Source organism: Salvelinus fontinalis, chromosome 2 (assembly GCF_029448725.1).
Source record: "Salvelinus fontinalis isolate EN_2023a chromosome 2, ASM2944872v1, whole genome shotgun sequence".
Taxonomy (NCBI): domain Eukaryota; kingdom Metazoa; phylum Chordata; class Actinopteri; order Salmoniformes; family Salmonidae; genus Salvelinus; species Salvelinus fontinalis.
In genome coordinates, this window is record NC_074666.1 from 4,762,942 (window position 1) to 4,775,780 (window position 12,839).

General features: G+C 52.9%; 1 protein-coding gene across 3 annotated transcripts in view; it reads left to right on the forward strand.

Annotated features, from left to right (window-relative positions):
- The window catches only part of katnal2 (katanin p60 subunit A-like 2), a 107,030-nt gene that overhangs the window by 52,740 nt on the left and 41,451 nt on the right, over nucleotides 1–12,839 (forward strand). For all 3 annotated transcript variants that reach the window (XM_055861353.1, XM_055861359.1, XM_055861370.1), the window contains 2 exons: nucleotides 10,388–10,465; nucleotides 12,535–12,633. In XM_055861353.1, the coding sequence (XP_055717328.1) occupies nucleotides 10,388–10,465; nucleotides 12,535–12,633 (177 nt within the window). The remainder of the gene's footprint in view (nucleotides 1–10,387; nucleotides 10,466–12,534; nucleotides 12,634–12,839) is intronic.

Here is a 12,839-nt window from a genome sequence, read left to right on the forward strand (position 1 = left end):
GTACTCTGACCTCTAACCCTACTGTCCAGACCCCATGGTACTGTACTCTGACCTCTAACCCTACTGTCCAGACCCCATGGTACTGTACTCTGACCTCTAACCCTACTGTCCAGACCCCATGGTACTGTACTCTGACCTCTAACCCTACTGTCCAGACCCCATGGTACTGTACTCTGACCTCTAACCCTACTGTCCAGACCCCATGGTACTGTACTCTGACCTCTAACCCTACTGTCCAGACCCCATGGTACTGTACTCTGACCTCTAACCCTACTGTCCAGACCCCATGGTACTGTACTCTGACCCCTAACCCTACTGTCCAGACCCCATGGTACTGTACTCTGACCTCTAACCCTACTGTCCAGACCCCATGGTACTGTACTCTGACCTCTAACCCTACTGTCCAGACCCCATGGTACTGTACTCTGACCCCTAATCCTACTGTCCAGACCCCATGGTACTGTACTCTGACCCCTAACCCTACTGTCCAGACCCCATGGTACTGTACTCTGACCTCTAACCCTACTGTCCAGACCCCATGGTACTGTACTCTGACCTCTAACCCTACTGTCCAGACCCCATGGTACTGTACTCTGACCTCTAACCCTACTGTCCAGACCCCATGGTACTGTACTCTGACCTCTAACCCTACTGTCCAGACCCCATGGTACTGTACTCTGACCTCTAACCCTACTGTCCAGACCCCATGGTACTGTACTCTGACCTCTAACCCTACTGTCCAGACCCCATGGTACTGTACTCTGACCCCTAACCCTACTGTACAGACCCCATGGTACTGTACTCTGACCTCTAACCCTACTGTCCAGACCCCATGGTACTGTACTCTGACCTCTAACCCTACTGTCCAGACCCCATGGTACTGTACTCTGACCCCTACTGTCCAGACCCCATGGTACTGTACTCTGACCCCTACTGTCTAGACCCCATGGTACTGTACTCTGACCTCTAACCCTACTGTCCAGACCCCATGGTACTGTACTCTGACCCCTAACCCTACTGTACAGACCCCATGGTACTGTACTCTGACCTCTAACCCTACTGTCCAGACCCCATGGTACTGTACTCTGACCTCTAACCCTACTGTCCGGACCCCATGGTACTGTACTCTGACCTCTAACCCTACTCTCCGGACCCCATGGTACTGTACTCTGACCTCTAACCCTACTGTCCGGACCCCATGGTACTGTACTCTGACCTCTAACCCTACTGTCCGGACCCCATGGTACTGTACTCTGACCTCTAACCCTACTGTCCGGACCCCATGGTACTGTACTCTGACCTCTAACCCTACTGTCCGGACCCCATGGTACTGTACTCTGACCTCTAACCCTACTGTCCGGACCCCATGGTACTGTACTCTGACCTCTAACCCTACTGTCCAGACCCCATGGTACTGTACTCTGACCTCTAACCCTACTGTCCAGACCCCATGGTACTGTACTCTGACCTCTAACCCTACTGTCCAGACCCCATGGTACTGTACTCTGACCCCTAATCCTACTGTACAGACCCCATGGTACTGTACTCTGACCTCTAATCCTACTGTCCAGACCCCATGGTACTGTACTCTGACCTCTAACCCTACTGTCCAGACCCCATGGTACTGTACTCTGACCTCTAACCCTACTGTCCAGACCCCATGGTACTGTACTCTGACCTCTAACCCTACTGTCCAGACCCCATGGTACTGTACTCTGACCTCTAACCCTACTGTCCAGACCCCATGGTACTGTACTCTGACCTCTAACCCTACTGTCCAGACCCCATGGTACTGTACTCTGACCTCTAACCCTACTGTCCAGACCCCATGGTACTGTACTCTGACCTCTAACCCTACTGTCCAGACCCCATGGTACTGTACTCTGACCTCTAACCCTACTGTCCAGACCCCATGGTACTGTACTCTGACCTCTAACCCCTACTGTCCAGACCCCATGGTACTGTACTCTGACCTCTAACCCTACTGTCCAGACCCCATGGTACTGTACTCTGACCCCTAACCCTACTGTCCAGACCCCATGGTACTGTACTCTGACCTCTAACCCTACTGTCCAGACCCCATGGTACTGTACTCTGACCCCTAACCCTACTGTCCAGACCCCAAGGTACTGTACTCTGACCTCTGACCCTACTGTCCGGACCCCATGGTACTGTACTCTGACCTCTAACCCTACTGTCCGGACCCCATGGTACTGTACTCTGACCCCTACTGTCCGGACCCCATGGTACTGTACTCTGACCTCTAACCCTACTGTCCAGACCCCATGGTACTGTACTCTGACCTCTAACCCTACTGTCCAGACCCCATGGTACTGTACTCTGACCTCTAACCCTACTGTCCAGACCCCATGGTACTGTACTCTGACCCCTAACCCTACTGTCCAGACCCCATGGTACTGTACTCTGACCTCTAACCCTACTGTCTAGACCCCATGGTACTGTACTCTGACCTCTAACCCTACTGTCCAGACCCCATGGTACTGTACTCTAACCCTACTGTCCAGACCCCATGGTACTGTACTCTGACCTCTAACCCCTACTGTCCAGACCCCATGGTACTGTACTCTGACCTCTAACCCTACTGTCCAGACCCCATGGTACTGTACTCTGACCCCTAACCCTACTGTCCAGACCCCATGGTACTGTACTCTGACCTCTGACCCTACTGTCCAGACCCCATGGTACTGTACTCTGACCTCTAACCCTACTGTCCAGACCCCATGGTACTGTACTCTGACCTCTAACCCTACTGTCCAGACCCCATGGTACTGTACTCTGACCTCTAACCCTACTGTCCAGACCCCATGGTACTGTACTCTGACCTCTAACCCTACTGTCCAGACCCCATGGTACTGTACTCTGACCCCTACTGTCCAGACCCCATGGTACTGTACTCTGACCCCTACTGTCCAGACCCCATGGTACTGTACTCTGACCCCTACTGTCCAGACTCCATGGTACTGTACTCTGACCCCTACTGTCCAGACCCCATGGTACTGTACTCTAACCCCACTGTCTAGACCCCATGGTACTGTACTCTGACCCCTAACCCTACTGTCCAGACCCCATGGTACTGTACTCTGACCCCTAACCCTACTGTCCAGACCCCATGGTACTGTACTCTGACCCCTACTGTCCAGACCCCATGGTACTGTACTCTGACCCCTACTGTCCAGACCCCATGGTACTGTACTCTGACCCCTACTGTCCAGACCCCATGGTACTGTACTCTAACCCCACTGTCTAGACCCCATGGTACTGTACTCTGACCCCTAACCCTACTGTCCAGACCCCATGGTACTGTACTCTGACCCCTAACCCTACTGTCCAGACCCCATGGTACTGTACTCTGACCCCTACTGTCCAGACCCCATGGTACTGTACTCTGACCCCTAACCCTACTGTCTAGACCCCATGGTAATGTACTCTGACCCCTACTGTCTAGACCCCATGGTACTGTACTCTGACCCCTAACCCTACTGTCCAGACCCCATGGTACTGTACTCTGACCCCTAACCCTACTGTCCAGACCCCATGGTACTGTACTCTGACCCCTACTGTCCAGACCCCATGGTACTGTACTCTGACCTCTAACCCTACTGTCCAGACCCCATGGTACTGTACTCTGACCTCTAACCCTACTGTCTAGACCCCATGGTACTGTACTCTGACCCCTACTGTCCAGACCCCATGGTACTGTACTCTGACCCCTAACCCTACTGTCCAGACCCCATGGTACTGTACTCTGACCCCTAACCCTACTGTCCAGACCCCATGGTACTGTACTCTGACCCCTAACCCTACTGTCCAGACCCCATGGTACTGTACTCTGACCCCTACTGTCCAGACCCCATGGTACTGTACTCTGACCCCTACTGTCCAGACCCCATGGTACTGTACTCTGACCTCTAACCCTACTGTCCAGACCCCATGGTACTGTACTCTGACCTCTAACCCTACTGTCCAGACCCCATGGTACTGTACTCTGACCTCTAACCCTACTGTCCAGACCCCATGGTACTGTACTCTGACCTCTAACCCCTACTGTCCAGACCCCATGGTACTGTACTCTGACCTCTAACCCTACTGTCCAGACCCCATGGTACTGTACTCTGACCCCTAACCCTACTGTCCAGACCCCATGGTACTGTACTCTGACCTCTAACCCTACTGTCCAGACCCCATGGTACTGTACTCTGACCTCTAACCCTACTGTCCAGACCCCATGGTACTGTACTCTGACCTCTAACCCTACTGTCCAGACCCCATGGTACTGTACTCTGACCTCTAACCCTACTGTCCAGACCCCATGGTACTGTACTCTGACCCCTAACCCTACTGTCCAGACCCCAAGGTACTGTACTCTGACCTCTGACCCTACTGTCCAGACCCCATGGTAATGTACTCTGACCTCTAACCCTACTGTCCGGACCCCATGGTACTGTACTCTGACCCCTACTGTCCAGACCCCATGGTACTGTACTCTGACCTCTAACCCTACTGTCCAGACCCCATGGTACTGTACTCTGACCTCTAACCCTACTGTCCAGACCCCATGGTACTGTACTCTGACCTCTAACCCTACTGTCCAGACCCCATGGTACTGTACTCTGACCCCTAACCCTACTGTCCAGACCCCATGGTACTGTACTCTGACCTCTAACCCTACTGTCCAGACCCCATGGTACTGTACTCTGACCCCTAACCCTACTGTCCAGACCCCATGGTACTGTACTCTGACCTCTGACCCTACTGTCCAGACCCCATGGTACTGTACTCTGACCTCTAACCCTACTGTCCAGACCCCATGGTACTGTACTCTGACCTCTAACCCTACTGTCCAGACCCCATGGTACTGTACTCTGACCTCTAACCCTACTGTCCAGACCCCATGGTACTGTACTCTGACCCCTACTGTCCAGACCCCATGGTACTGTACTCTGACCCCTACTGTCCAGACCCCATGGTACTGTACTCTGACCCCTACTGTCCAGACCCCATGGTACTGTACTCTGACCCCTACTGTCCAGACCCCATGGTACTGTACTCTAACCCCACTGTCTAGACCCCATGGTACTGTACTCTGACCCCTAACCCTACTGTCCAGACCCCATGGTACTGTACTCTGACCCCTAACCCTACTGTCCAGACCCCATGGTACTGTACTCTGACCCCTACTGTCCAGACCCCATGGTACTGTACTCTGACCCCTAACCCTACTGTCTAGACCCCATGGTACTGTACTCTGACCCCTACTGTCTAGACCCCATGGTACTGTACTCTGACCTCTAACCCTACTGTCCAGACCCCATGGTACTGTACTCTGACCTCTAACCCTACTGTACAGACCCCATGGTACTGTACTCTGACCCCTAACCCTACTGTCCAGACCCCATGGTACTATACTCTGACCCCTAACCCTACTGTCCAGACCCCATGGTACTGTACTCTGACCCCTACTGTCCAGACCCCATGGTACTGTACTCTGACCCCTACTGTCCAGACCCCATGGTACTGTACTCTGACCCCTACTGTCCAGACCCCATGGTACTGTACTCTGACCTCTAACCCTACTGTCCAGACCCCATGGTACTGTACTCTGACCTCTAACCCTACTGTCCAGACCCCATGGTACTGTACTCTGACCTCTAACCCTACTGTCCAGACCCCATGGTACTGTACTCTGACCTCTAACCCCTACTGTCCAGACCCCATGGTACTGTACTCTGACCTCTAACCCTACTGTCCAGACCCCATGGTACTGTACTCTGACCCCTAACCCTACTGTCCAGACCCCATGGTACTGTACTCTGACCTCTAACCCTACTGTCCAGACCCCATGGTACTGTACTCTGACCTCTAACCCTACTGTCCAGACCCCATGGTACTGTACTCTGACCTCTAACCCTACTGTCCAGACCCCATGGTACTGTACTCTGACCTCTAACCCTAATGTCCAGACCCCATGGTAATGTACTCTGACCTCTAACCCTACTGTCCAGACCCCAAGGTACTGTACTCTGACCCCTAACCCTACTGTCCAGACCCCATGGTACTGTACTCTGACCTCTAACCCTACTGTCCAGACCCCATGGTACTGTACTCTGACCTCTAACCCTACTGTCCAGACCCCATGGTACTGTACTCTGACCCCTAATCCTACTGTCCAGACCCCATGGTACTGTACTCTGACCCCTAACCCTACTGTCCAGACCCCATGGTACTGTACTCTGACCTCTAACCCTACTGTCCAGACCCCATGGTACTGTACTCTGACCTCTAACCCTACTGTCCAGACCCCATGGTACTGTACTCTGACCTCTAACCCTACTGTCCAGACCCCATGGTACTGTACTCTGACCTCTAACCCTACTGTCCAGACCCCATGGTACTGTACTCTGACCTCTAACCCTACTGTCCAGACCCCATGGTACTGTACTCTGACCTCTAACCCTACTGTCCAGACCCCATGGTACTGTACTCTGACCCCTAACCCTACTGTACAGACCCCATGGTACTGTACTCTGACCTCTAACCCTACTGTCCAGACCCCATGGTACTGTACTCTGACCTCTAACCCTACTGTCCAGACCCCATGGTACTGTACTCTGACCCCTACTGTCCAGACCCCATGGTACTGTACTCTGACCTCTAACCCTACTGTCCAGACCCCATGGTACTGTACTCTGACCCCTACTGTCTAGACCCCATGGTACTGTACTCTGACCTCTAACCCTACTGTCCAGACCCCATGGTACTGTACTCTGACCCCTAACCCTACTGTACAGACCCCATGGTACTGTACTCTGACCTCTAATCCTACTGTCCAGACCCCATGGTACTGTACTCTGACCTCTAACCCTACTGTCCAGACCCCATGGTACTGTACTCTGACCCCTAACCCTACTGTCCAGACCCCATGGTACTGTACTCTGACCTCTAACCCTACTGTCTAGACCCCATGGTACTGTACTCTGACCTCTAACCCTACTGTCCAGACCCCATGGTACTGTACTCTAACCCTACTGTCCAGACCCCATGGTACTGTACTCTGACCTCTAACCCCTACTGTCCAGACCCCATGGTACTGTACTCTGACCTCTAACCCTACTGTCCAGACCCCATGGTACTGTACTCTGACCCCTAACCCTACTGTCCAGACCCCATGGTACTGTACTCTGACCTCTGACCCTACTGTCCAGACCCCATGGTACTGTACTCTGACCTCTAACCCTACTGTCCAGACCCCATGGTACTGTACTCTGACCTCTAACCCTACTGTCCAGACCCCATGGTACTGTACTCTGACCTCTAACCCTACTGTCCAGACCCCATGGTACTGTACTCTGACCCCTACTGTCCAGACCCCATGGTACTGTACTCTGACCCCTACTGTCCAGACCCCATGGTACTGTACTCTGACCCCTACTGTCCAGACCCCATGGTACTGTACTCTGACCCCTACTGTCCAGACCCCATGGTACTGTACTCTAACCCCACTGTCTAGACCCCATGGTACTGTACTCTGACCCCTAACCCTACTGTCCAGACCCCATGGTACTGTACTCTGACCCCTAACCCTACTGTCCAGACCCCATGGTACTGTACTCTGACCCCTACTGTCCAGACCCCATGGTACTGTACTCTGACCCCTACTGTCCAGACCCCATGGTACTGTACTCTGACCCCTACTGTCCAGACCCCATGGTACTGTACTCTAACCCCACTGTCTAGACCCCATGGTACTGTACTCTGACCCCTAACCCTACTGTCCAGACCCCATGGTACTGTACTCTGACCCCTAACCCTACTGTCCAGACCCCATGGTACTGTACTCTGACCCCTACTGTCCAGACCCCATGGTACTGTACTCTGACCCCTAACCCTACTGTCTAGACCCCATGGTACTGTACTCTGACCCCTACTGTCTAGACCCCATGGTACTGTACTCTGACCCCTAACCCTACTGTCCAGACCCCATGGTACTGTACTCTGACCCCTAACCCTACTGTCCAGACCCCATGGTACTGTACTCTGACCCCTACTGTCCAGACCCCATGGTACTGTACTCTGACCTCTAACCCTACTGTCCAGACCCCATGGTACTGTACTCTGACCCCTAACCCTACTGTCCAGACCCCATGGTACTGTACTCTGACCCCTACTGTCCAGACCCCATGGTACTGTACTCTGACCCCTACTGTCCAGACCCCATGGTACTGTACTCTGACCCCTAACCCTACTGTCCAGACCCCATGGTACTGTACTCTGACCCCTAACCCTACTGTCCAGACCCCATGGTACTGTACTCTGACCCCTAACCCTACTGTCCAGACCCCATGGTACTGTACTCTGACCCCTACTGTCCAGACCCCATGGTACTGTACTCTGACCCCTACTGTCCAGACCCCATGGTACTGTACTCTGACCTCTAACCCTACTGTCCAGACCCCATGGTACTGTACTCTGACCTCTAACCCTACTGTCCAGACCCCATGGTACTGTACTCTGACCTCTAACCCTACTGTCCAGACCCCATGGTACTGTACTCTGACCTCTAACCCTACTGTCCAGACCCCATGGTACTGTACTCTGACCTCTAACCCTACTGTCCAGACCCCATGGTACTGTACTCTGACCCCTAACCCTACTGTCCAGACCCCATGGTACTGTACTCTGACCTCTAACCCTACTGTCCAGACCCCATGGTACTGTACTCTGACCTCTAACCCTACTGTCCAGACCCCATGGTACTGTACTCTGACCTCTAACCCTACTGTCCAGACCCCATGGTACTGTACTCTGACCTCTAACCCTACTGTCCAGACCCCATGGTACTGTACTCTGACCCCTAACCCTACTGTCCAGACCCCAAGGTACTGTACTCTGACCTCTGACCCTACTGTCCAGACCCCATGGTACTGTACTCTGACCTCTAACCCTACTGTCCGGACCCCATGGTACTGTACTCTGACCCCTACTGTCCAGACCCCATGGTACTGTACTCTGACCTCTAACCCTACTGTCCAGACCCCATGGTACTGTACTCTGACCCCTACTGTCCAGACCCCATGGTACTGTACTCTGACCCCTACTGTCCAGACCCCATGGTACTGTACTCTGACCCCTACTGTCCAGACCCCATGGTACTGTACTCTGACCTCTAACCCTACTGTCCAGACCCCATGGTACTGTACTCTGACCCCTACTGTCCAGACCCCATGGTACTGTACTCTAACCCCATTGTCTAGACCCCATGGTACTGTACTCTGACCCCTAACCCTACTGTCCAGACCCCATGGTACTGTACTCTGACCCCTAACCCTACTGTCCAGACCCCATGGTACTGTACTCTGACCCCTACTGTCCAGACCCCATGGTACTGTACTCTGACCCCATGGTACTGTACTCTAACCCTACTGTCCAGACCCCATGGTACTGTACTCTGACCCCTAACCCTACTGTCCAGACCCCATGGTACTGTACTCTGACCTCTAACCCTACTGTCCAGACCCCATGGTACTGTACTCTGACCTCTAACCCTACTGTCCAGACCCCATGGTACTGTACTCTGACCTCTAACCCTACTGTCTAGACCCCATGGTACTGTACTCTGACCCCTACTGTCCAGACCCCATGGTACTGTACTCTGACCTCTAACCCTACTGTCCAGACCCCATGGTACTGTACTCTGACCTCTAACCCTACTGTCCAGACCCCATGGTACTGTACTCTGACCTCTAACCCTACTGTCCAGACCCCATGCTACTGTACTCTGACCTCTAACCCTACTGTCCAGACCCCATGCTACTGTACTCTGACCTCTAACCCTACTGTCCAGACCCCATGGTACTGTACTCTGACCTCTAACCCTACTGTCCAGACCCCATGGTACTGTACTCTGACCTCTAACCCTACTGTCCAGACCCCATGGTACTGTACTCTGACCTCTAACCCTACTGTCCAGACCCCATGGTACTGTACTCTGACCTCTAACCCTACTGTCCAGACCCCATGGTACTGTACTCTGACCTCTAACCCTACTGTCCAGACCCCATGGTACTGTACTCTGACCTCTAACCCTACTGTCCAGACCCCATGGTACTGTACTCTGACCCCTAACCCTACTGTCCAGACCCCATGGTACTGTACTCTGACCCCTAACCCTACTGTCCAGACCCCATGGTACTGTACTCTGACCCCTAACCCTACTGTCCAGACCCCATGGTACTGTACTCTGACCCCTAACCCTACTGTCCAGACCCCATGGTACTGTACCCTGACCTCTAACCCTACTGTCCAGACCCCATGGTACTGTACTCTGACCCCTAACCCTACTGTCCATGGTCTGTGTGTTTCTCTCCAGGAGCCTCTTCTGAAACCCCTCAGCGCCTTCATTGGGATGAACAGTGAGATGAGAGATCTGGCTGCTGTTATTAGCAGGGTAAGAGCTGTTATTAGCAGGGTAAGAGCTGTTGTTAGCAGGGTAAGAGCTGTTGTTAGCGGGGTAAGAGCTGTTGTTAGCAGGGTAAGAGCTGTTAGCGGTGTAAGAGCTGTTGTTAGCAGGGTAAGAGCTGTTGTTAGCGGGGTAAGAGCTGTTGTTAGCGGGGTAAGAGCTGTTGTTAGCGGGGTAAGAGCTGTTGTTAGCGGGGTAAGAGCTGTTGTCAGCGGGGTAAGAGCTGTTGTCAGCGGGGTAAGAGCTGTTGTTAGCGGGGTAAGAGCTGTTGTTAGCGGGGTAAGAGCTGTTGTTAGCGGGGTAAGAGCTGTTGTCAGCGGGGTAAGAGCTGTTGTCAGCGGGGTAAGAGCTGTTGTCAGCGGGGTAAGAGCTTTTGTTAGCAGGGTAAGAGCTGTTGTTAGCAGTTTAAGACCTGTTATTAGCAGGGTAAGAGTTGTTGTCAGCAGGGTAAGAGTTGTTGTCAGCAGGGTAAGAGCTGTTGTTAGCAGGGTAAGAGCTGTTGTTAGCAGGGTAAGAGCTGTTGTTAGCAGGGTAAGAGCTGTTGTTAGCAGGGTAAGAGCTGTTATTAGCAGGGTAAGAGCTGTTGTTAGCAGGGTAAGAGCTGTTGTCAGCGGGGTAAGAGCTGTTGTTAGCGGGGTAAGAGCTGTTGTCAGCGGGGTAAGAGCTGTTAGCAGGGTAAGAGCTGTTAGCAGGGTAAGAGCTGTTAGCAGGGTAAGAGCTGTTAGCAGGGTAAGAGTTGTTAGCAGGGTAAGAGCTGTTGTCAGCGGGGTAAGAGCTGTTGTCAGCGGGGTAAGAGCTGTTGTCAGCGGGGTAAGAGCTGTTGTTAGCGGGGTAAGAGCTGTTGTTAGCGGGGTAAGAGCTGTTGTTAGCGGGGTAAGAGCTGTTGTTAGCGGGGTAAGAGCTGTTGTCAGCGGGGTAAGAGCTGTTGTCAGCGGGGTAAGAGCTGTTGTTAGCGGGGTAAGAGCTGTTGTTAGCGGGGTAAGAGCTGTTGTTAGCGGGGTAAGAGCTGTTGTTAGCGGGGTAAGAGCTGTTGTCAGCGGGGTAAGAGCTGTTGTCAGCGGGGTAAGAGCTGTTGTCAGCGGGGTAAGAGCTGTTGTCAGCGGGGTAAGAGCTGTTGTCAGCGGGGTAAGAGCTGTTGTCAGCGGGGTAAGAGCTGTTGTCAGCGGGGTAAGAGCTGTTGTCAGCGGGGTAAGAGCTGTTGTCAGCGGGGTAAGAGCTGTTGTCAGCGGGGTAAGAGCTGTTAGCGGGGTAAGAGCTGTTGTTTGCGGGGTAAGAGCTGTTGTTTGCGGGGTAAGAGCTGTTGTTTGCGGGGTAAGAGCTGTTGTTTGCGGGGTAAGAGCTGTTGTTTGCGGGGTAAGAGCTGTTGTCAGCGGGGTAAGAGCTGTTGTCAGCGGGGTAAGAGCTGTTGTCAGCGGGGTAAGAGCTGTTATGAGCGGGGTAAAAGCTGTTGCTAGCGGGGTAAGAGCTGTTGTCAGCGGGGTAAGAGCTGTTGTCAGCGGGGTAAGAGCTGTTGTCAGCGGGGTAAGAGCTGTTGTTAGCGGGGTAAGAGCTGTTGTTAGCGGGGTAAGAGCTGTTATGAGCGGGGTAAGAGCTGTTATGAGCGGGGTAAGAGCTTTTATTAGCGGGGTAAGAGCTGTTATGAGCAGGGTAAGAGCTGTTATTAACGGGATAAGAGCTGTTATGAGCGGGGTAAGAGCTGTTATGAGCGGGGTAAGAGCTGTTATGAGCGGGGTAAGAGCTGTTATGAGCGGGGTAAGAGCTGTTATGAGCGGGGCTAAGAGCTGTTATGAGCGGGGTAAGAGCTGTTATGAGCGGGGTAAGAGCTGTTATGAGCAGGGTCCTTTTTGGGAAGTCGTTGAAGACGTTCTTTTAATCTGTAATACTCAGGTGAAACACTAGAGGGCTGATGAGCTGAAGACGTTCTTTTAATCTGTAATACTCAGGTGAAACACTAGAGGGCTGATGAGCTGCTGTTGTGTGAATTTTATGCCACCATTGTATAAAATGTGTGTTTTTTTAATGAAGGTCTGATCTCCATCCCTCTCCTCTCTCTAAAGGACATCTATTTACAGAACCCTGCTGTACGCTGGGATGACATTATAGGCCTGCAGGCCGCCAAGCGATTAGTCAAAGAGGCTGTCGTCTACCCTATTAAGGTACAGGCCACCACGCTGTCGTCTACCCTATTAAGGTACAGGCCACCACGCTGTCGTCTACCCTATTAAGGTACAGGCCACCATGCTGTCGTCTACCCTATTAAGGTACAGGCCACCATGCTGTCGTCTACCCTATTAAGGTACAGGCCACCACGCTGTCGTCTACCCTATTAAGGTACAGGCCACCATGCTGTCGTCTACCCTAT